Source organism: Brienomyrus brachyistius, chromosome 7 (genome assembly GCF_023856365.1).
Source record: "Brienomyrus brachyistius isolate T26 chromosome 7, BBRACH_0.4, whole genome shotgun sequence".
NCBI classification, from domain to species: domain Eukaryota; kingdom Metazoa; phylum Chordata; class Actinopteri; order Osteoglossiformes; family Mormyridae; genus Brienomyrus; species Brienomyrus brachyistius.
Window position 1 is genome coordinate 8,752,770 of NC_064539.1, and position 25,493 is coordinate 8,778,262.

Below are 25,493 nucleotides of genomic sequence, written 5' to 3' on the forward strand. Positions count from 1 at the left end.
GACAGCAATCTTAGGACGGTCTTCTTTGTGCGATATTTAAAGATGGTGTACTCCGTTTTGGAAATATGGGTTATCATAATGAAAGGAGTCCTTTGCTGTGCCTGCCTCCTATCATTGACAGACTATGCATATTGTAGGTTGTCTCGGAGTCCTGAGACTGGGAGGAGACGTCCTGAACTGGTATCATCCGGAAACCACATCAGGCAGGCTAAGGTACCCCACCCCAGTCCCCCAACCCCACCTATAGAATACAGAATGGATTCTCTCAAGAGAAGGATAAACGGAGGTGGCTCGCACTACTCAGTCATCTGAGCTGCACGTAAGACACCTGAGGTGACACAACATACCTGCTTGCTGGGCTACAGCATAAAAGACCTGAGACCGCAGTTGCTGCCTGCTGGCTCTGACCTTGGGGTGACCTTCCTGAGAGTCTCCTTCCCAGTCTCTCCGTAACCACCCCCGCACCCTAACAACAACGCTCCTCTATGGAACATTGGGGAACGGAAGAATGAGGTCATCGGCTAGCTATCCCGACAGGCATCAAAAGAGTTATTACATGCCGTTTACTGGGCAACTGCTAGTCTGTTGAAGTAATTACACGTTCATTTTCGACGAGCGGGGTTGGGGGAGATGTGGTTTGGCCAGCTGAAGGAATCTGGAATAATATGGCCTCACCAGAAAGTGACTCCTTGTGTTTATGAGCAGGGCAACGTAGGCTATTGCTGGTCTAGTGTGGCTATATATATTTATATATAAATGGACATATTTAAATGTAGGTATATTGGAGACCAAGATGGGAGAACAAATCATAATCGGAATTAGAGACACAGTCACAGTCACGATGGTTTATTGACAAATACTTTTCCATAAAGGGAATTTACTTTGGAGTGTCATGCAAAACGATCAGGGACCATCGAGACAATCAACAGAATAAATTATTTATTAAAACATAAAATAAAATCATGTGCCTCACATAGATAATGTGCATAGAGCGATGAAGCAGCCAGCTGGTTAGGCGGACTGGGGCAAAGATAATATGCATAGCGTAATGGGGATAGAGTTGCAACACAAAAACACAACAGTAACAAAGAAAACAACACAAAACAACATGCACCGACCCAGCAAGGCAACCATTCAGGCTGCCATCTTAGTCCACAATCTTAGCCTGAATCACTATATTACATTACACTGTGCAAAGCCTGGTAACAATTATATGTAAGAATATGTATGTGCAACATCAGAATCCAATGTATACATGAATGTACAACCTGTACAGTTTTTATATTCTACTCTATTCATTGGTGCATTACATTGTAAGTACAACCTACTACTTTTAGTTATTTTTTAATTCTATTTTTAATTGATTATTGGTAGAAATTGCTGCACTTTATTTCTGTTCTTTATTGGCTGCTGCACCACCCAAATTTCCCCTTCGGAGATAAATAAAGCTTCAATAAAGTCTCATTTGATCTCATCTTGAGCCAGATGGACATGGGTTTGTCGACCTATCAGTGACGGGGGCGTGGTACCGATGACGCGCCGGATCAACCTCTTCCGTGAGTTTAGCCTTGATGCTCTGCGCTAATCTGGCTCACAGCTTCGCCAGTCACTACGGTGGCTTCTAATGACCAGCAGCCCCTGACGCTGAGGCAGGAGCAGATGTCACTCATCTTCCGGCCAAGACGGCGGGGAGCATGGTTGCCATGGTTACAAAAAGACCATCATCTGCTGAGGAGTAGGTAAAAAGTTTCACAAACACACTGACAACGCATCCCAGCTCAACACGACATTGTGCCACTGAAGTGTTTTACCAGAAAAATCACTTTGTCTGCCAGCATGATTTCAGTCCCATGGTCCACATTATTATTATTATTATTATTATTATTATATATTGATTCTTGTCATTGAATGACAAGAATAGCTCAGCATTTTCTGTTTCTTCGACATCTTCCTCATTGGGTGCTACAGTAAGAGGTAGTGCAGTGCTGCAGTGGTCAGCACTGTCACTGTACACCCCTGGGACCAGGGTGTGAGTCCACTATGGCTCCATGGGTGTGGAGTTTGCATGTTCTCCCTACGTTGTCGTGCAGTTTCCTCCAGTTTCCCCTCGCAGCCCTAAAGCACGCTGAAGTGAATTGGCATTATCAACCTGCCTGTAGGTGTGAATGGTGCATGCATGTGAAGGTTTGCCACCCTGCCCTGTATCACCCCCTGCCTTAGAATATTGAGAGCAGAAGATGGATGGTACAAGATAATGCACCATTTCTGCCCTCCAGACACTGGACCAGCAGCGTAAAGCACCATGCTGCCCAGCTGGATGTTGCCAGAGCTCACCGTATTTCCTCGTCGCACTGCCTTCCCATTACATAAGGGCCCAGGGTTGTGCTGTACGCTCCATGTGTTCAGACGACACATCTCTCACGCAGAGGAAGAAACTCCTTCACTCTGCGCCAAATGGATGAGGTTATATTACTCACTTTCTCCGCGCGGGAAGAGGCCAAAGCGACTGGACATACGACAGCTCCTAGCAGACACGATTATGCAACGGGCTGTTCTTGTCTGCTCGGGGTGAGAGCCTCATGCCTCGTTCGGGTTTCAGACCAGATGGGTGTTTGTGTGTAAATGGCCTGATTCACTTTAGCTTTTCAAAAACCTCAGCATGGGTGGGGTCTAAAACAAACTAGTTTGGTTTTCACTGATGAGTCCAAGGTGACACGATAAGTGACAAGTCGCTGGTACTGTAAGTGTTATGGAAGAAAGGCTGCATCCTACCTTTTTTAGGTATGAACATGAAGATACCTGCACTACATATCTGCCGTAATTGCTTTAGAACATCTCCTGGGAAGTCCTGCTGTTTTCTCTTGAGTGTGGTACTATATGCTCACACTTTAGACTTTAGACAACCACTTGAACCATTGTTTGCAGTCTTTGATGATCAGCATAACCGTTTGGCACTGAGAGTGTCCCTTTGACATTTATGGTGAAAATGGATTTGTCTAAAAGGTTTTCTTTGTCGCCCCCTAGTGGGGATATTGTTTTTTGTAATAAATATTTCACGATGTCAGTGTGCCTATGGAAGTTCTATCAAATACATAAAATATATTAAATTGTTGTTTTGTTGTCTTCTATTTTGTTTTCTCATGTTATAATCCCTACAAATTCCCTATTAATTACTATTATTTCGTTTTTAATTTTGTTCTTTGAAATACACAACAAAAGGGTTTTAAATCTTACATTTAGTCACTGAAATTCTCCTTTATACTACAGATTACGTCCGGGTGTCGTCCCAGTGAGGACGCAAGACACAACATCACACATATTTAGCAAAACTTCTACAATTATAGCGCAATGGGTTTGTTTTGGTTCTTGCAGCATGCGGCACGCGTTGTAAAACACGTCAGCTAACGTCCACTATACGTCACTATACGTGTCTCTTACCTTCGGTTTTGAGTGCAATCAAATGTTACTCGGTAGGAGTCCATTGATTAACATTTACATTGTGTTTCAATCCTTAACAAAATAAATAATTTCTATCAACATCGATAGTTATTAAAATCTTCCAGAATTTCAACAGTAAATATAATTAAAATATATATAATTCACAGACTTAATACGAAAAACATGTAGAGAAAATTTATGAACAACACAAATCACGAACATTTTGGAGTTCCATGTCAAAGCAGCCTGTTGATAAAATCTACAAAAATATATAATAGGCATCGCGCTGATTAGATGTTCTCATGATGACAGGAAGTGCAAACAAACAACCGTTTTTAAAATGTTGTGTGGTATAAAATACTGAAACGAAGCAGGAATATTCTAACAGTTCTTCAGCCAATTTATCTTAAAAGTATAACTCAAGTCAAATCAGAAATAGGCCTAGAGACTTCAAAACCATCTGCTGCTCTTTACGCCAGAAAACCCCCATTTGTAGAGTGATGTTTATTTATCCAAACCCAACAAACGAGTAGCTAATATTTTTATAAGCAGAATCTTAAATATAAATGCATAAAGCAGGACAAACAACCCTTGAACCAGTGTTTTTTTTGCACCCAATTTACCATGCGAGACCCTATATCACGTATGTTTAAATTAACGATATGATCAAACACTCAGTGCCCTCTGCATTTTACGCCAATCAATGCCAGACGCACAAATGTGATTTGAGATACCAGTGAATTTTACATTAAGTATCTGTGGTTTAGCTTCTTGGATTAGTTGAGTGTTCGTTAGTTTTCCACTAAGCATTTGCAGACCAAAGACCCGTTTTTATAGGTTAATTCTAGGATTGGGGCTGGTATATCTGATCGTGGATCAGCATATGAGCTTGCCGGTTTCAAAATGCTTACATTTCCAGATCTGCCTTGTGACACAAATTTGGGTCGCGAATGATAGGCTGAAAACGGCTGCCTTAGAGACGCCTTCTGCTCAGGCTGGAAGGGTTCTAACTAATATAGTTAAAATCTCGACCAATATAGTTAGAATCATTTTAGCCCAGGAGATCCTGCATATAAAGAACATTTTTGGAAATTCCAACATATTCAACCTGATGCCACTGAAACACGTGCCAGAGGAATTTGAAATGTGTCTTTAAAAAAATATCTATATAGTTTAATAAAAAAGTTGTGAAACTCTTATTTGCCATTTATAAACAAGAAAACCTTACACTTTAATTCAGCATTTCATTGAAAAAAAAAAAAAACAAATATAAAACCCATATTTGCATGCACCTCCAGTCAAATCCCGCTCGGCCTGCTCTCAGCTACACCGCCCACGGCTAATCACCTTTTTTTGGCTAATTTGCCTGGTAGGCAGATAAGCTATGTGCCGTGGCAACAGTTATGCTACAATTAACTAGCGGCTAACGTCCTCAAATCCTAGTTACTATATCTTTGTGGGCAATGCACAAAGTTCTCTTGAATGATCACTTGATTTATAACCTTTGGTTACCACCCTCATATCAACTCATACCGTCTTGGACTTCTGAGTGGCAGCCTGTCTGACCCACAAACTAGAATCAGGGCGCCAAGCCCAACAAGGTTAATCGACCCACATGATGATATGATTATTACTGACATGCCGTGCAAATGAGTGACGGGAAATTGATTGTGTAAATGTCACAATCAATTTTTTCTTTTGATCAGGGCGCCCAGTGCCACCCCCAACAAGATGCTACCACGGGCGGCTGCCCATTTTGCCTGTGCCTAAATCCCCCCCCCCCCTCGGAGACCACATTCCCTCTTCCCACTTCCACACCAAATGCCATTGGCCGCTTTTATTCCATATGACCCAGTATCATTTTATACAGGAATAATAAGAAAATAAAGTGACCAACATGAATATAAAATGTCACCCCTTCTTTTAAAATCAGTAATGATCTTACGCAACATATCAATCCGCTCAGATGCCAGTACAGACGTTACATTCTCGACAAGTCCAAAGCACTTGTATTCTAGAAAGACAGGACTGTGTAACTGCCAGTAAAATGAGCTTACAAGTCAGCTGTTGGTTCCGGATTAATGGAAACTTTATTAAATTTGAAGAAACTGACTGTTGTTTGCAACTGTGCATTTGCGATGTAAAAACCGCTGCGTGTTTTCACCGCCCTCAGGCAAATACTGCACCATTAGCCGTATTGACATGCATTTGCACGTTTCCCTATCAGAATAGTTTCTTTTAACGAGTTTGCTTAAATAACATTCTCTAATTTATAAACATTAAAGAAACAGTTCGATGAAGCAGCCATGAATACGTACAGTGTAATGTGCCGTTCGGAACATTAGTCTTCTCTAGTTATCAGAAAGCATTTGCATATTTTCCCATCTCAGTCAAGGTTGAGGATAACTGAGCAAACAATCTTGTATTGTTCATACTGCTGTACTGTGCCCACAAAAAAAGGAGTAAGAACTGGGCGCTGAGGTTGCATCGCTGTACCCATGACAAGACACTTCAGGCAGAACCTGAGTGCAGCCCTGCAGTGGCTGCTACCTCAGCACCATACCAGTCCGAATGGAATGGAACAGTGTGAGTTTTTTTACAGTGGCTGGAGTGCCAATCCTGCTACCAACCCCCAAATTTTCACTATAAGTTGGAGAACCTGCTTGCAGGGCTGGATGTAGATTAACATCATACCCAAGAAGAAGCAACTGCAGGTTAAGGGCCTTGCTCAAGGATCAAGGAGTAGGATCACTCTTGGCATTCATGGGATTCAAACATGCAACCTTATGATTACTGGCACAGATTTCTAGCCTCAAAGCCAACACTCCACCCAATAACAAAAAAGAATTATCTAATAAATACATCTTCTGAGGTGTCAGATTCCAATATGCCACTTTAAATTTTTTTTTCTTTTTTTTGAAAATAGCGACATCTGCTGTACGGAGGAATACATAGGAAACAATTTCAGACAAATATCCTGTAGCACAACGCCAGTCCACAATCAGGCAACATTCTGTCAGACAGGCAAAGCAAATTTCAAAAGACGTCTCTATTTAAATTATACCTGTAAACGAGTGCTTTTTGAATTACAGTAACTACACTTTGAGGAAAAAATAATAAAAAAAATTGTTGGGCTATGTTGTAATCTCCAGCCCCTGATTTATGGTTCTCTATCTATTCCTGTCAGAGAGCCTCTTTCAGGACATGGTTGACGTTCTTAATGAGAGAGGAGCTATACTTCCAGATTGTGGTGTCCCTGATTAGGTCTTTCTCCCTCACCTTCATGTCATCGTCTGTCCTGCAGTGGTGGAGCCGTGCGACGGAGGCAGGAACCCACATGGAGGCTCCAACATGCCAAGACACTTTGTGCACGGAGGTCCACACTACAGCACGTGGGTTCACTATCATTTTGCATGCATTGAAGGTGAACCTCCGGTAGGGCTCACGGTGTACATGTTGCAGAACGTTGACCCCGGGCACCTGGCCCCAAAGGTTAAACTCCCCCGTGTCACCAGTCACACTGGTACGGAACACGCTGTTCTCAATCTGGAAGCTTTCCACTCCGAGGTGGGCTGAGGAAAGTGCGTTCATCATCTCCACCCAGTCGTGGTGCAGGATGGGCACCACAACCTCATCGATGTCATTCAGGACCACATAACGACTCTCTGGCATATTGCGGTACACACAGTCGTTCAGGGTGGCGACCTGCCCATAGTAATGCAACTGTCCAGGATCCAGAGATGGCAGCCAGCTCCTCGATACACTGAGGTAATGCTGAATGTCCCAAGCAATGACTTCAATGAAGCCCTCAGCAACATAGAAGTCCAATACCCTCTGAAGCATGGGGCTGCAGTCACTCTTGTAGACAAACACTTTTTGGGCACCGAGGATCCGATACATCTCCAATGATTGCACGAATTGTAGGATATTGCTGTAGTTCCCATATAAGGTGGAAATGCACACAGAGAACTGGCGGGGGTAGGTCAGTGACCTGCCTCGACTGACTGGGCGGATACGGAGGAATGGGCCAGCTGATTTTGGGCTCATTGTTGTGGTAACACTGACGTAAGGAGCGACTTCAGCCTTGTTTGGCATCTGGCACATAATAAATGCAGTACCGTAAGGGAAGGAGAAGTGGTCAGGGTGAATCAAGACCTTGGCCCTAACGGTGACAAGCCACGAACTGTTGTAGAACTGGCAGTAGAATTGAGGCACTTGGGATCTCTTCACGATGGCGATGATGCGTACGGTTCTGGAAGAGAAGCGCTCGTCGAGGTAGGCCGACACAAGGAGAGCCGTGGAATTTCTCACACTTAATATTGCTCCTGTGGTCACGCTGATGTCACGAAGGTCCGGCACAGGAAACGCACTGGGCTTTTCCCAAAGGACCGCAGCACTATCAAAAAGATGCATTTTAGCGTTCAAAACAAAAAGTACAGCCATGGCACAGCCAATGACAGTCAGCATGAGGATCTTGAACGTGGAAATTCTCATGTTCCGTCCGCTCTCAGTGTAAACATTCCTCACAGTTCCAAGGTCTGGTAAAAGTGAAGGGAAATAAAATGAATGCATTAGTTATCACAAAGCAGGATTTTCCGTACAATAGGAACTAGAATTTTAGGCATAGTGAGTCTTGCAAAACTATTGAACGCCCCTTAAAATGATCAGATGTGTCAGAATTAGAAATGATACCTACACAAATTATCAGGGTTTTTTTTTGGTTGCAAACTCTCTCACAGTACATTTTTAGTATCAAAATCGATTGTCAGCAAATCTTTCAAAGAAAATCAAAAACTGAAAAATGCTACTTGCAGAAATACTCAACTCCTGTGCTCTAGGAGCATCAAATGAAAGAGGAAAAGGACACATGTGGAACAGTGTTTTCCCAACAAAATGAAGCCTGGGGCCGAAGAGCATGTACAGAGGATAATATGACCTTTTCTACTTTTCTACTATCCTCACTATTCGTTGGAGGGACTTGTGATCTGTGTCTTCGCAGTTTCCACACCAGAGTGTTCACAAGGTCATGTGTCGTTTTTGTCAGTTTTGATGCAGTTTATCTCAAAATTTAATTGGTTCTAGATGCTTGCCAATACAATTTGTCGGTAAGGTTTGGAACAGGTTGTTTTGATGGGGGGAGAATGCATTTTACTTTAATGTCCACCAAGTAATTGCAAAAATATACCTCTCTGCTTCCATAAGCTTGCTTATTTCTTACTGTCACTCGATAACTGTCAACTTCGCTTTTCACCAACGCAAATAATATTATTATTTACATGTAAATGCAAATAACAGTAATAATAGTGACACGTTTATTTCAGACAGAAGTAACATAGGAGAACAAGCAGGATGTAACGGGGGCACCGCCCCTTGCCCTATAAATATGCGGTTTTACCTCGTGTTGCAGTTTTGCAGAACTGCGAGCAGCTTTTCTGCGTTTTCAACTTCTACAAAAAGGAAACGGTGCAAAGAGAAAATAAAAGAATGTATCATAAATGTGTATTATTAATAGAGTGGATTTTTCTTTAAAATACTACACTTCGACATTGTTTAATTACATATCTAGGAAGCAGCTGCTAAATAAATATGCTCAAACATACAAATGAAAATAATAAGTGTAAGAAGACAGTCAGTCAGGCCCAGTTTGAACGGAAATGCTAGCCACTGCAATATAAATTTAATCTAATTTAACCGTAATACTCCAACCGAATTCCATCATATTTTTGTGACTGTTTTTCAGGTCTGATTGCATAGTTTCACAGAAACCTGTATGCGCTGCACTACTTTAAAATTATAGTTAGCACTAAAGAAATGCTAAAATCAAGCAAATTCTGATGATAGCAATAATGAAAAAAGATCGTTGGAATCCGTGGTCAAAGCTAAGTATGCCATTATAATACATAATAAACGAATGTATGTTTGTACTACATTTGCTGTTTAAGTATCGTTTTTTAAACGTATTTCTTGTGCATTATTATTTCAAACGAAGGTGCAGTAAATGTCCTGATATTATTGTACTTACGTATTTAATGTGCGTCTTATCCAATCCAGCTTCGACACATCGCTAATCATCATTCTCTATCGGCAAATTCACCAAACCATTTTAAACAAAAGAAGATAAATCACTGTTTCGTCATACCTGTAACCGTTTTAATTCTCTTTAAAATGTCAGTCAGCTGAAACCTTCAATGTTTCGCCTTCTGCCTTGAAGTATTGCAAAATATTTCAGCTTTGAAATATTTGCGAAAAGATGATTCACTGGGTCCCCTCTGGTTTCATAGGAGGAAAAAAAAAGATATATATATATATATATATTGCGTGGCCACGACATAATTAAGTGGTGGCCATGTCTTTCTTAAAGCGTGGCAACGAGTTAAATTTCCGGGATGTTGTACGCCGGTCTAAACTGTTCCTAAACGCCGGTCTGATAACGCGTTTAGGAAGTTAACGTGTCTCCTCACAATTATGTTATCAATTTAAAAAATATAATTTCTTTATAAAATTATACTTAATTTTATCGACTCTCGAAGTTTTCCATGTGTTTACAGGCATTCGGAAATCTCGTGGCCACGCGTAATGATTCGTCCATCCATTACCATCTGCTTATCCGGTTCGGGTCTTGGGGGTAGCAACTTCAGGAGCGATACCCAGACCTCCCTCTCCCCAGCTACCTCTACCAGCTCTTTGCGGGGGATGCTGAGGTGTTCCCAGGCTAACCGAGAGATATAATCCCTCTGTTGAATCCTGAGTCTGCCCTGGGGCCTCCTCCCTCTATGACATGCATGGAAACCCTCTCCAGGTAGCTGCCCAGGAGGTATCCGCACCAGGTGTCCAAACCACCTCATTTGGCTCCTTTTGATGTGGAGAAGCAGCGGTTCTGCTCTGAGACTCTCCCGGATATCCAAACTTCTCACCTTATCTCTAAGGGAGAGCCCAGACACCCTGCGGAGAAACCTCATTTCGGCCGCCTGTATCCACGATCTCATTCTTTCGGTCATTAACCATAGCTCATAGGTGAGGGTAGGGACGAAGATGGACCAATAGATCGAGAGCTTTGCTTTCCGGCCCAGTTCTTTGTTAACCGTTTCGTCGTGGCTAAGCACCAGCAAAACTGCAGATACTGCTCTGATCTGTCTGTCCAGCTCTCGATCTCGCCTACCCTCAATCGTGAAAGAGACCCCAAGATACTTCAACTCCTCCCTGACTTGAAGAGGGCAATCCACCCATTTCCGACTGAGAACCATGGTCTCGAACTTGGAGGTGCTAATGCTTATCCCCGCTGCTTCGCACTCGGCTGTGAACCACTCTAGATCATGCTGGAGGTCCCCAGCAGATGAAGTCATCCACAAAAATCTGGACACCCTCAACACCCTGGCTGTGCCTAGAAATCCTGTCCATAAATATTATAAACAGAACTGATGACAAAGGGCAGCCCTGGCGGAGCCCACCCCGCACTGGGAACACGTTTGACTTATTACTGGCAATGCGGACCAAGCTTCTGCTCCGTTCATACAGGGACCGAATTGCCCACAGTAGTGGGCCCTGAACCCCATACTCCCAGAGCGCCCCCTACAGAGCACCTCAGGGAACCTGGTCGTAAGCCTTTTCCAAGTCCACAAAACACATGTAGACTGGATAGTAGGAACCAGGAGCAAATAACACACTTGAAATTAACTCTAGACCTTTTATCTGCTCCTTGTAAATTAGATAATGAGGGAATGACACACACTTGGCCATGGAACAGCTGAGCAGCCAATTGTCCCATTACTTTTGGTCCCTTAAAAAGTGGGTGGCAGATATACAAACTGCTGTAATTCCTACACCGTTCACCTGATTTGTATGTAAATACCCTCAAATTAAAGCTGATAGTCTGCAGTTAAAGCACATCTTGTTCATTCCATTTCAAATCCATTGAGGTGGTGTATAGAGCCAAAAAGATTAGAATTGTGTTGATGTCCCAATATTTATGGACCTGACTGTATATTCTTGCAAACTAATCCCCTTCTTAGTTACTCGGCAAACTACTGACTTTGTTTGATAGAATTGAAAATGGTGGCAGAAATTAACATTTTGGATGGGTACGTATCACTCCATGTAACAGGGGAATTCACTTAACCCTTCAGAGCTAGACTAAATTCTCGGAAGCTTGAACCACCACAGGCCATCTGATTACAGACTAACAAAGTTTACCTCTGATAGTAAAGCGATGGTAACCAACCACAATCCTTTCCTGTATTCCATTACAAAGCAATGCTCAATTGTAGTTAAACGACGGTTATAGGTGTGGTTTCTGCAACTGGTGGTGGCTCAGCATTTCTCTGTTTATCCGGGTGTGAAAACTGAAAAGTAGTGCGGATGCATCATATGGCCACGAGGGGGCGCGGGCACAGCATTTTCCCCACAGAAATCAATCAAAAGCAGAAAAGGGATGAACGAAAACAACCCAATAGGAGAAAAGGCTTTTCCACACTACCAACACATAACTTCCTCATAATAAACGAAAACTGGTGTCTCTAAATATAGGTAGATGGCTGTAATATCTGTCCAAGTAAATTGTCGCGCCCTCACCGCGTTGGAACGTATTGATCGCAACCTCGTCTAATTAGAAACACCTGTTCGGCTCCTTATTTAAGTCTGTTCTGCCCGATTATTCTTCACGATGTATTGTTCGACTGAGACTTACTGAGCATACTTAAATGTGGCTTCTGTCTAGCCCTGATCCGTACCCACCCTGATCCTCAGCCTGTCGGACTCCGCCTGTGTGTCTGCGCCGCGTCTGGTGCTCTACCTGTCGGACAGATCCATCCCGGCTCAGAACCCTTCTCGCTTCGTGCCACTCACTTCAATCCAGCCAATGACTTGTTGTCATTTTCGCTGTTCCCGACCGCCCCGGCTCCCGGCATGATCTGCTGCGCAATTTTGGACCCTGACCTTCGCTGTCGATTCTGTTACTGTTTGCCTGGTTCCGCTCATAAAACCGTAGCCCGGACATGTTCCTGTATGCAACATAAATCTTGGCTGAAAAATACTCCCATTCGATGACCAAAATTATTTTCTAGGCCTGGTCTTTTAAAACTTCCAGGTGAACGGAATACATCAGATTTTTGTTCAAGGTCAGTGAATTAAATTTTTCAATAACAAAGCCACATTTCACGAACTTCGTGAATTAATAACTTTCAATATTAGACGTCAATATATATAACGGGGGTCTGCAACTCCAGTCCTGAAGATTTATCAAGAAAACCTACTGGACGGTAGCTCTCCTGTACCGAAGCTGCGGACCACTGGTAAATAACAATATTGGTAACTTAATATTCTCCGATAGTTTCGACTCTCTTAGTGCAAATAATATTATACAATTCGCTGACTGTTGAAGTATTACATGTTTCAGTTATGCCATTGTATGCATGTATATTAAACAATTATACTGTATGGAACAATACAATGGGTGTACCGCCCTGCACTACTCCAACTATAATCTAATACCCCCGACTAGTAATCGATTAGATCAAGAGTGTAACCTTACAATCCCTAGTCTAAAGTCTTACATGGGAGGGATCATTGGGGGTTGAAGGTCCTATAGCCCTGGGCAGAAGGTTATAATGGCTATACTGTTAATTAAACAGGTGCTTAATCATGGCTATTCTCTCCTTAATGTTTGTAGCTTTTTCCTTTAATGACTAAAGCCTAGAAGATTTTTTTTTGGTCATCGAATGCCAGTATGAAATGCCAAACTATATTCAGAGATGTCAGATTTCATTTACTGTAAAGAAATTGTGCATTCATAATGATTCGTACCCAGCCTATATCCTCCTGAGACTAAAGGGAAAAAATGGGTCTTTCAGTTTTAGGTTACTTGTGATTATCTTCAGAGGAAATAAAACATCTTACGTTTTTTAGACTTTTTCAAACTTTTATTTTTAATTTTACACCATGTCCAGTGGACCAAAGTACATATTTGATGTTTGAAACTGGAAGTTAAACTTTTTCAGTTCAATTTTATTTATATAGCGCTTTTAACAACAGCCATTGTCACAAAGCACTTTACATATAACTGGCCCAAACCCAACCAAGCAAGCCTGAGATGACAGTGGCAAGGAAAAACTCCCTCTAGCAGGAAGAAACCTTGAGCGGAACCTGGACTCGGAAGGGGACCCCATCCTCCTCTGGGCGACCGGGGAGCATGAAACTGTATTTACATTGACATTAATTTTAGTCTATATAGTTTTAAAAGTCTGTTGGTTTCATGTAATTATCTCCAAGGAGTCCAGGTGAGGGTTCAAGTGGTGTAGTGTCAGCTCAGGATCAGCTCAGAAAACCATTGAATCATTGAGTTATTTGGCAAAACTAATCACTTTTAATGACTTATCTTTCATTTCTTTCAATGTTAATTTATGAGTTGAGCATCCATCCATTCATTTTCTATATCTGCTGATCCTATGCAGGGCCTTGGTGGTCTGGAGGGCAAGGCAGGAAATAACCCAGGACAGGGCACACACACCATCTATGGGCCATTTGGCATCTCCAATTGACCTTAGCTTTTTTTTTGGACCATGAGGGGATACCAGAGAAGGAAAGCCCATGATGACAGGGAGAATATGAAATATGCTCATCTGATGAATCTGGCTCTTCAAAATTCCGTATTACTTCCTCAGTAGGTTCAAACTTACCCTGTTCCTTTTCATCATCTGACAAGCCTACACATGAATCTCTCTGTTATTCTGTATAAAATATCCTCTGCATCTTTCTCTGTTCTACAACAAAGTTGTAATTTGAAAGACAACAGAATGATCCTGGTGTCCATTACAGAAGACGTTCATAAGTTTGACAAAAAAAAATAAAGTGCTTTCACACCTCGCTAAACAATACCTGACAGGTTTATCAACAATGATCCAGGCAGAGCTCTGTTGACTCAATAACTGCACTATTCTAAACTTTCTCTGGCATTAACACCAGCACGCAAACTGTGCGCTGGAAGCTTCATGGAATGGGCTTCTATGGCCAAGAAGCTTCATGCAAGCCTCACATCACCAAGCGCAGTGCCAGCATCGGATGGAGTGGTGTAAAGCACGCTGTCACTGGACTCTGAAGCAGTGGAAAGATGTTCTGTGGAGTGACGAATCACGCTTCTCTGTCTGGCAGCCTGACAGATGAGTCTGGGTTTGGGAAATGCCAGGAGAACATTACCTGCCTGACAACATTGTCCCAACTGTAAAGTTTGGTGGAGGAGGGATAATAGTATGGTTAGTTCCAGTGAAGGGATCTCTTAATGCTTCAGCATGTCAAGACATTTTGGACAATTCTATGCTTCCAACTTTGTGAGAATAGCTTGGGGAAGGAAGGCCCTTTCCTGTTCCAGCATGACTGTGCCCCAGTGCACAAAGCAAGGTCCATAAAGACATAGTTGGGTGTGGAAAAACTTGACTGCCCAGTACCCTGATCTCCACCCCATGAAGCAGCACTGGGATGAACTAGAATGGAGATTGTGAGCCAGACCTTCAGGTCCAACGTCAGCACCCAACCTCACAAATGCTCTTCTAGATGAATGGGCTAAATTTTCCACAGACACACTCCAAAATCTTGTGGAAAGCCTTCCCAGAAGAGTGGCAGCTGTTATAGCTGCAAAGGGGGGACCAACTCCATACTGATGACTATGGATTTAGAATGGGACGTCATAAAAGTTCCTGTAAGTGTAATAGCCAGGTGTCCCAATACTTTTGTCCACATTGTGTATCTTCATTATCATCTTGTGGCATAAAATAAGTCCATATGAAGCTGTAATTTCTTTTCATTCACGCTCAGCTAAACATGCCTTCTGTCTCCCACCACTCTTTATGGAGGCCTGATCATGTGGAGCCTTAGTCCTCAGTTTGGAGCTGAAAGAGTAGGTGGAAGGAGAAGTGGCTTCTGTCGTGGCATTTAGGTTCTGCTAGTAGCTCATGTCCTCTTCCCTTTAATAATAATGTGGCAACACTTTACAGTGTACAAATATGTAGTAATAACTCAGTTACTGCTGAAGTACAATTCTAGTCATGAACAAATATAGTTGCCACTTGAGATGAAAGAAGTGTTACAATTCGTTAATGATGAACCAACTTGAGATCATAAACAAATGTGAAATTGTGACAATCCTATTGGCGGCACCTGCACCCCCATTAAATGTCATAATGATGCATCGGTCCTCAGTCACTGAAATGGCAAGACTGGCAAGACAATTAAACGGTCAAAAGAATCTGCAACACAGGGCAGAAAATGCTGACAAGAAGAGGAAGAAAAAGGGAAAACAATGCAGAGGAATTTTGTGACTGCAGCCAGTTATTTGGATTCTTTCACACTTACAGACACTAGCTATTTATCAGCTATATACCCCGTGCTACTGAAATGTTTCGAATATAAATCAACTGACAAAATTTGATTTCTGCTGCTCCGTATTGTGAAGTTTAGCATTTCAGGATGCAGTGTATAAATATATGAACGTACCCAAGATGAGCTGCAGGTCCTTCACTGCTTTCTGTGTTTGTTTTTTTTTTTTCATTTGTGTTTGAGTTTTTTTTTTTTTTAATTAACAGATTTTGCTCTTTTTTTTTTTGATCATATTTATTGTATTCAATAACTTTGTGGCTGTATTTCGGTGGTGTTTTGAATAAATAAACTGGTCGAGAACAACTGTGCGTTGTATAGGTGGAATATTATTAATATTATTATATTTATTTATTTTGTTGTGTTTGGGGGGGCATCCTGGCTACCATCACTGTACCTTCAGAGACAGAGAAATCAATATAATGACCCTTATAAGCCCCTGATGTCTTAAAACGCTGTTTTCCAATCCGGTCCTCAGGGACCCACAGACAGTCCACATTTTTCCTCCAGGAGTTTAGAGGGAGCAAAAACATGGACTTTCTGTGGGTCCCTGAGGACCGGGTTGGGAAACCCTGTATAAAGATCCTAACAGTGTCCGAGCTCTGGATCCATCCATCCATCCATCCATTTTCCAAACCGCTTATCCTATTGGGTCGCGGGGGGTCCGGAGCCTATCCCGGAATCAATGGGCACGAGGCAGGGAACAACCCAGGATGGGGGGCCAGCCCATCGCAGGGCACACTCACACACCATTCACTCACACATGCACACCTATGGGCAATTCAGCAACTCCAATTAGCCTCAGCATGTTTTTGGACTGTGGGGGGAAACCGGAGTACCCGGAGGAAACCCCACGACGACACGGGGAGAACATGCAAACTCCGCACACATGTGACCCAGGCGGAGACTCGAACCCGGGTCCCAGAGGTGTGAGGCGACAGTGCTAACCACTGCACCACCATGCTGCCCGAGCTCTGGATCCTTGGGGTAAAAAAGCATTTCATTAGAAAACTCCCCCGTGAAGGTTAATCATAAATGCATTATTCAAATTCTAATAGGACCAGTGTGAAGGCGCTGAGTGATGACTAATCAGTTGCAAAATTTATCTCAGTCCATTGTTTGAGTATAATTTTCTGAATAACACATCTGTTGAATACAGGAAGCCATAAAAATATCCTTTGTGCAAAACATCTCACAACCTGCTTCTCATAATGAGAGACACAGGTCATGGTGTCTGTTATCGCTGGCAATGTCTTTTATGTGTGTTTTTCCATTTGCAAGGACCCCAGGCAAAATATTCTACAAGCTTCGCTTGTGTATGGGAAATACACATAGGATGATGCCCACCTGACAAAAAGACCTGCTTCCTGTGTGTTGCGTGATTGGTACTGTGGGTGGCCATCTTTAACTGCAGATCAGCTACTTTATACTTACCATGGTTCCACATTTAGGAAGATACATAGCCTAGTCTTCATATTACTATATGATTTAGCAGAAGCTACCCGCTAAACTCTGGTTGTCTCATATCCAAGTTCTGGTCCTGGTTTTTGCCAGAAAAAAAAGCCAAAAATAAACCCTCTTAAACTGAGTTGTTTGTTAGCTAGTCCCGTTAATGGCATCAAAGTAAAGACATACTTATAAAATCTCCAAAGAAATGCCTTGGACGTCAAAAGTGATAATTGTTAAGGAAAAATGTTAAATGACCTACGTTTCATATCGTTAAGTAGCTGAAGCTCATCCGCAATGCTGTCAAAATAACAATAGCAACATATTCCTCAGTATAGCAGGCTAGTTTAGAAACTAAGGAAGTAGCCTTCAAACAAGAAACACTTTTATTTTCAATAACTGAGATATTTTTGACACATTGAAAACCATAAACAGTGATGGCCTTATGGCCACTGGTTCAGTTAAAAGACAAAGCTGCCTTCAAGCAGGTCTATACAGGAACATACTTTATCTCTGTCACAAAACAGGCCAAATGGCAAATTTTGTTTACATTGCTTCTCGGCCTCAGGGTAGGGGGCTGCATTCCTCAGCATTCCTTCCTGTCCCAAATGCCCAGCCAGTCAGCAAACAGTCTTACCAGCTCCCATACACAGTACCAAGGAACAACAAATACCGTATGGATCAGGGACAGAGGTGGGGTCTCACAGCAGGATTTCCTCCCCCCGGCTATTGATTCAGACAGGTCTATTCCTGTGGATTTGTTTTAAAAACCATAACAAAAGAATGGAGATTTTACAGCCGGGCTGTGACAGCACATAGCAGCAAGAGGCAAGTCGGCCTACTCTTCTCATAAGGAAAAGGTAAATCGGTTCAGCTGAAAGAGTAGTGCTGTTTATAAAAGCCTGTGCGCTGCTCTGCTAGTCACGAATCGACTCAGGAAATGAAAAAGAATGGAGAAATCAGGCCGACGACTTTGAATGAGCAGTACCTGGCTCATCAAGGTGTCTCCTTATGAGGAATCCAGCAAGTAGATCCAAAGAACATCCCTTGTACCACTGCCTGGACGTTTACTTTCCTGCAGGACAAATCCAGTGCACCAGCATATGTGGAGATGACCATGGGCTGCTCTGTGAATGGTCTGTTGCCTGCGCTGAAGCCCCGCCTCCCTAATTACCTTGGGGAGGGTTTGACGAAAGCCCCCGCCCCCGCCATCACAGCAACAGACAAATTTCTGTGAAATTTCTTTTGCAAATGAGAACAGGATCTCTTCCACAGCACTGGAATTTCATCAAAAGACTCTCGACACTCCCTCACAGACTAACAAAAGAGGCAGTGTGGGGATCTGTATGACTTGTATGAAAGATCAGGTGTAGTGGCTTTTAAGTTTTTTCCATATAAATGGGCAGGACACTGCATCTATAACAACAAACCTATATCAGCAGATCTAAAATCTCCAATGTCTAGAAAGGACAGCAAAACAGTGAATTTTTGCGTCAGTGAAACCTCCAGACTACCACATGACTGCAGTGCTTTTCCAAAACAAAAAGGTTTGTTTTGCCAGCTTAGTCTACGCAGCCGCGCCCCTGTTACTCTGGTCCTTTTTATTTCGGGGATGGCGGTCAGGACAACAGCATGAGGAAAAGTGATTGTGGCCTTAATGGCTGCCTAAGTACCCTGTGCAGGGCATTCAGAGGTGGGTGGGGCACAGCAGAGGCATGGGCGCATAATCAAAACCAGCTAATACAACTCCCTGGACCCCTTTAAATGGATGGAGACCTCAACCCCCACCCCCGCTTGGCAGGAGGGTCTATGCTGGTGGGACCATAAGAAAAAATAATGCAGATAAAATAAGAAACAGAAGCTACATATCATCAAGACAGACAGACAAGCAGAACTGCCACTGTTCATGAGAGGCAAGCAATTTATAGCATAGCTGGAAGAGATCTTGCACACTTAGAAGTCCACGCAGCTGTGATCAATATATATAAAAAAAAGGAAAAGACTATTTGAAAACCACACTGATCTTCAGCTCGAAACGTGAAAGTCAACAAGCTTCCATGAATGAAGAAACGTGAGAAAACCATCAGCTCCGGTCTGCTTTTCGATTGGCTAGGTAGTTGCCATGACAATAGGTGACAGCGCTCCCAGAATGCCCCTGGGCGGCATGTTGTCTTTCTCTCTCCCCCGTTCCACTTGCCCGCAGGACATCACAGAGCAGCTCCTTGTCCCATCTCTTAAAAATGCTGTATTCATATTTTATTTTGTTCTTTTTTAAATGACTTTTTGGCGAACATGAAGATGAGTGTTTGACAAGCTTAGGCTCAACATGGCGGTTCCCAAAATACACCCCACCTTACTCCTCTGTAGCAGGGAAGGGTGGAGGTCAGTGGATTTTTCTCAGAATTAGCGTGATGGCACTGGATGGGACAGTATGGGAGACCTGTGGGAAGGTTGAAGGAAACAACAGGAAATACGTTATGGTGGAGTAAATTAATAACACTTCCTTATTGATCCCTGTCAGGAAATTGTCCTTTTGCCCACCCGTCTTCTTCTCCCTGACACATTTGTAGGTGAGAACAAGCTTGGCAGTGAGGAGCACCCATGGAGCTGGGGGATAAGGGCCTTGCTCAAAGTCCGAAAACATGTGACTATTCAAGTGAGGCCGGGCTCAGTCCGGCGACCTGATCACAGGCAACAGAGGCTTAGCCTGCGGAGCCACAGGCTCCTCCCCTGAATGACTTGGGAAGCATGTTTTCTCAGGCCTTTCTGTTCATTGGTGGGGAATTGTGTACTAGACTTGAACCGTGTAGGCAAGCTGTCCGTCAATTAAGCTTTTCATTTAGACAATGTCTTCATGATGCCTATTCCCTCTCAGACAGGATCTAAATCAATAATCTAAACAAGTGTTCATCACATGAAGATATTGAATGGTCACCGCTTTACATCAAATTTGCCTCAGTGGTGTCTCACCAACCACCTGACCTGTCGCTGGAACCTCACAGAAGCCAACTAACCGCAGGTGCCCAGACCCTTAGACCAGGCCGTCGTACAGCGACAGGGCCTGAACGATGGAGGCGTCGCCCTTTGAGCCTTCCTGAAATTCCTGCAGTGTCAACATGCCGTCTGCATTCTGGGGGGAAAAGAGAAACAGACCTACACTTTCATCATTTTTCAGGTCCCCACAAAGATCTGTGAAGGCATTTGAAAAATTTAAAATGCCTCGTATTTTGTTTGGTTACTTATGGATAAGGTTTGGCCTGGGTAGGGGTTAGAGGTTGTCATGATGTGATTAGGGTCCATGCCCATTGAAATGAATGGAGAGTCCTCACAAACAAACAAATAAGTGGACAGACGTGTGACTCTGTGTCACACATGTGCCCTACTTTGTCCATCATGGCGAAGATGCGGTCCACGCGTTTCTCTGGTGTGTTCTCATCCTCTGGCAGCTCCACAGTGTTCCCCTGGAAACACACACACGCACAAGCACACACACACACATCTTTTCATAGCCTGCCACACACAAAACACCTGGTCCCAGCAGCCGAAAGTAACTCACCACCATCTGGTAAATGGCGTCCACTATGTTCAGCATCTCGTCTCGTGTTATGTAGCCATCATTGTCAAGGTCGTAGAGTTTGAAAGCCCCTGTGATGGTGACCAAAGAAAGAGGGCCCACGACATATCACATCCTAACGCAATACATAACAATGTACAATGACATCGCAATACAAAACAATGACTCACAATATATAAAATCACTGCAAAAACAGAATGAAGCATTTTCAGAACAAAAGTCTCCCGGCAGCAACACTAAGAGGCGTGGAAGTCACAGAGTCGACATGTCAGTAGGATGACGTCACATGTCTCTCTTTTTGTGCAGAAAGTCTGAGTCAATGTGGAAAAAGGCAGCCCCCGCCTTTGCCCCCCTCCCCCACCCGGTTTACAGAACCGGAAGCAGGGATACCACATCAGGCCAGGTGCAGCTTTTCAGAGGCTCTGCGTATGTTTAGGGAGCCATGATTCAGTTAATGGTAACACCACAATTGATTTTCAAGATGTGTGTCTGGGCAAGCAGCATGGGGACTCGCCTCCAGGGTTCAAATCCCCACTTCTCCTCTGTGTGTGTCAGATTGCTCTCTGCACCCCTACTCTGCACCCCAATCTCTGGATTGTCTATAGCAGTGTTTTCCAATCCGGTCCTTGGGGACCCATAGTTTTTCACTCCCTCCCAGCTCCCAGTAGGAAGCAAAAATGTGGATTGTCTGGTAGGGAACTGGGAGGGAGCAAAAACATGGACCGCCTGTCCCCGAGGACCAGATTGAAATCACTGGTCTATAGTGCACCACTGTCTTGAGAACTATGTTAACTGGGAAAGGCTCCAGTTGCCCCAGTATTACATAGGCATTTGGAAGATGGATAGATTTTTGTACTGCTACCTCTTACATTTTAAGGCTTTAATTAATTTTGGTTTTGCTGAAAATTCGTAAATTGCTGCATGTATGAGCAGGACCCTGTCTTCATGGTAATTATTTTTTTAAAGGTTGTCTTATTAGTGAAATATGCTTATTTCAATATTTTTTGCGTATTTTCAATATTTAGTAAATTATATGTTATGTGATTGAACTGCAATCCTGCCCATATGAGACCAATCAAAGCGATACAATGGTCAGCCTGCTCCTTGGACAGCAGGTGTGAGTCCCGCTTGGGACAAGGCACCAGGGTATTCCTACATTTGTCTGTCTTACATCGTAGTTTCTCGTCCAGGGTGCCCCGTGAGGTGATGGACAGTGCCTGGATGAACTCCGAGAACTCGATCCGTCCGTCCTGGGAAGGGTGATAGGGGGATAGTGACTCAGTATCCTCTCTCCCGAAAAACAGACAGAGACAGAGGGGCTATGATTTTTACTGTTTAAAGTTACTGTTTATGACTAAGAATTCACACAACAAAAATGCAAATAGCATTTTTATGGATATTAGCAGTTATCTATCATCTGAGAGTGAGAGTGGCGGTGCCTGGGAGTGAGAGTGCTGTACCTGAGAGTGAGAGTGACAGGACCTGAGAGTGAGAATGGCAGTGCCTGAGAGTGAGAGTGGCGGGGCCTGAGAGTGATGGTAGCGGGACCTGAGAGTGAGAGTGGTGGGACCTTAGAGTGAGAGTGGTGGGACCTGAGAGTGAGAGGGGCGGGGCCTGAGAGTGAGAGGGGCGGGGCCTGAGAGTGAGAGTGGTGGTGCCTGAGAATGAGAGTGGTGGGACCTGAGAATGAGAGTGGCAGTGCCTGAGAGTGAGAGTGGCGGGGCCTGAGAGTGAGAGGGGCGGGGCCTGAGAGTGAGAGTGGTGGGACCTTAGAGTGAGAGTGGTGGGACCTGAGAGTGAGAGGGGCGGGGCCTGAGAGTGAGAGTGGCGGGGCCTGAGAATGAGAGTGGTGGGACCTGAGAATGAGAGTGGCGGTGCCTGAGAGTGAGAGGGGCGGGACCTGAGAGTGAGAGTGGTGGGACCTTAGAGTGAGAGTGGTGGGACCTGAGAGTGAGAGGGGCGGGGCCTGAGAGTGAGAGTGGCGGGGCCTGAGAGTGAGAGGGGCGGGACCTGAGAGTGAGAGTGGTGGGACCTTAGAGTGAGAGTGGTGGGACCTGAGAGTGAGAGGGGCGGGGCCTGAGAGTGAGAGTGGCGGGGCCTGAGAATGAGAGTGGCGGTGCCTGAGAGTGAGAGTGGCGGGGCCTGAGAGTGAGAGTGGCGGTGCCTGAGAGTGAGAGTGGCGGTGCCTGAGAATGAGAGGGGCGGGGCCTGAGAGTGGTGGGACCTGAGAATGAGAGTGGCGGTGCCTGAGAGTGAGAGTGGCGGGGCCTGAGAGTGATGGTGGCGGGACCTGAGAGTGAGAGTGGTGGGACCTTAGAGTGAGAGTGGTGGGACCTGAGAGTGAGAGGGGCGGGGCCTGAGAGTGAGAGTGGTGGTGCCTGAGAATGAGAGTGGTGGGACCTGAGAATGAGAGTGGCGGTGCCTGAGAGAGAGAGGGGCGGGGCCTGAGAGTGGTCCCTGCAGCCATACATTACTCAGAGACTGGCACACAGAGCCATCAGACTTCCTTAAATTGGACGTCCAACGTCCAGTTCATTTGACTAGTGTGATCACTCCGTACCAAGTCCCGGCGCAGCACGCTTAACCCCACCCAGGTCCGCTTGATGGGCAGTAATCAAAGACAATAATCAATCGGTTTGACTTGGAGATGGCCCACCATCATGCTTTTGAACAGGCATCTGGGGCAGGTCATGCCAGCAAGCCATCCAATCAGCAATGGGTAAGGAGTAAAATGACAGATTCTTCACCATGTTTCTGTCATTTCACTGCCTCAGGTACCAGGTCCGAGGTCAATAACACGACCTCCTACTGGTGCATCCAGATATAGGCTTATATCGAGAGATCAGAGTCAATGAAAGCAGTGAAACACGTGCGATGAAGACATACAAACAAGAGGTAAGGAGCGCGTGCTGGTACAGTGCACTGCCGCACCCACCAGGCGACGATCCACCTCAGGGATAAGAACCCAAGTGCAGCCATGCGTCGGGTGAAAGCTCAGCACCACACGAGTTTCAATGGACTAGAACAGTGTAAGCTTTTTTTCTAGTGGAGAGCCAATCCTGCACACACAAGCGAGTTGAAAAAGTGTACTGGCTTTTAATTTTCAGACCTGTATTACCCTCGACTCTCTCCCCTTCTGATCCCACAATCCACATCCTTGTAGATGTACAGGCCCCATCTGTATAATTTGACACCTGAAACTCCCCTCAAACACACACACACACCAGGAATAATCAATATGAGACAAAGCTCATGGGTGTGTCAGGATTGGTGTTGAATTTCCCACACATACCCCCCACCCGCCAAATAAATGTTTTCCCTGTACTCTTGTTACCTTGTTCTCGTCAAAAACATTAAATACGAATGTAGCAAACTTGGTGGGATCTCCAAAGGGGAAAAACTGCTTGTAGATCTTCTGAAAGCCGGCGGCGTCCAGCTGGCCACTGGGGCAGTCCTTGATGAAGCCCTTGTACCTGGAAGAGAGATGCATGATGGGCAAGAGCAGGAACTGAGGAGGGGAAAAATAAGAAGTTGGAGGTAAAAAAGTATTTGGGCAAACGAACAACGCAAAAAAGATGAATTTAGGAGGATTCCCACTTTGTTCACCTTTGAACCCAGCATGGTGATAATATTTTCACGCTCGCTTGCTAATGTTTGGTGGATATGCTACGCAGACCTGAAACCAGCTGGGCAGACCCTGGGAGGAATGTTGTTACACCTAGGTGAGAGATGAGGAGAGTCAGCCGGTGTTGGAACATGTCCACCACCCCAGCGTGATGAGGCACCAAGGGTATGGAGGTCAGGAGAGGGTAGAATCCCTCACATTCTTTTCCCAGGTTCTGTAGGTCTCTTGCAGGTTTCCCCAACAGGAGGCCCAAGAGAGTCACATATTTGCCCCCCCCCCCCCCCCCCCCCCACAACCTGCTCCACCAATGTTATCACTTGCAAAGTAGCATTTTTCCTTAGAAAGTGAAGTTGCACGAGTTTTCTGAACATCAGTGCTTTCTGGGTGAATCTAAATTATGCAGGAATGTTACTGCAGTGGTTCGAATCGCTGACCTCCTTCAGCTACTGTCTCCAGTCTCCCCCATTTTATCTACTAATTTGCTCGTATGGTCATTGCACCTGCCAACTTCTTTTTAAAGAAATGCTTTATATTGACTTAAACTGGTTATTTCTATGTGTGGCCTCGTGGGTCAGTGTCGATGACGATATGGGACCTCGGTTTCACTTCATTAGACACCCCTTTAAACCAAGAACCCACATTTGGGTGGTCAGTGAATTTGCATCATAAAGAGAACGACTTATACACTCACAGAATATCCAAGCTTTTTGTTCAATAGGGGTACGGAGGTACCTGTTTAACAAAATACTTTTCTGAATCTCTCTAGCACTTATAAAATACGTGCTCTGCACACTCCAGCTGCTGATGGAATTGTTTCCCTTAATCATAGCTGGATTATTGCTTAATTACATCCTCACACAATAGTTTCAGCTACTTTGCTTTTTGGCTTATTTAATGTCACCGACTGAGGGGTTATAAAGGAGGTGACAGTTCGGACTTATTCCAAGGGCCCCTGAGCGACAGAGGTCTAAAAAAATTTGGAACATAATACGATTGGTCTGGGTTGGGGGTCTAATATAATATGCTTTCATGGGGCCTAAAATCTCTAAC

At 44.2% G+C, this 25,493-nt stretch overlaps 1 protein-coding gene across 9 annotated transcripts in view; it reads right to left on the bottom strand.

Annotated features, from left to right (window-relative positions):
- Window positions 1-924: 924 nt before the first annotated feature.
- LOC125746198 (neuronal calcium sensor 1-like) overlaps window positions 925-25,493 on the bottom strand; it is a 32,700-nt gene continuing 8,131 nt past the window's right edge. The window contains exons 3-10 of one of the 9 annotated variants that reach the window (XM_049019924.1): window positions 24,153-24,291; window positions 23,928-24,023; window positions 21,990-22,068; window positions 20,801-20,889; window positions 20,628-20,705; window positions 20,259-20,374; window positions 18,233-19,684; window positions 925-7,976 (exon numbers count right to left, since the gene is read on the bottom strand). In XM_049019924.1, the coding sequence (XP_048875881.1) occupies window positions 20,276-20,374; window positions 20,628-20,705; window positions 20,801-20,889; window positions 21,990-22,068; window positions 23,928-24,023; window positions 24,153-24,291 (580 nt within the window). In that variant the 3' untranslated portion in view covers window positions 925-7,976; window positions 18,233-19,684; window positions 20,259-20,275. Of the gene's footprint in view, window positions 7,977-8,833; window positions 8,886-9,460; window positions 9,819-18,232; window positions 19,685-20,258; window positions 20,375-20,627; window positions 20,706-20,800; window positions 20,890-21,974; window positions 22,069-23,927; window positions 24,024-24,152; window positions 24,292-25,493 lie in introns of those variants that run through there. The other 8 variants (XM_049019926.1, XM_049019925.1, XM_049019918.1 and 5 more) reach the window with 8 other exon arrangements.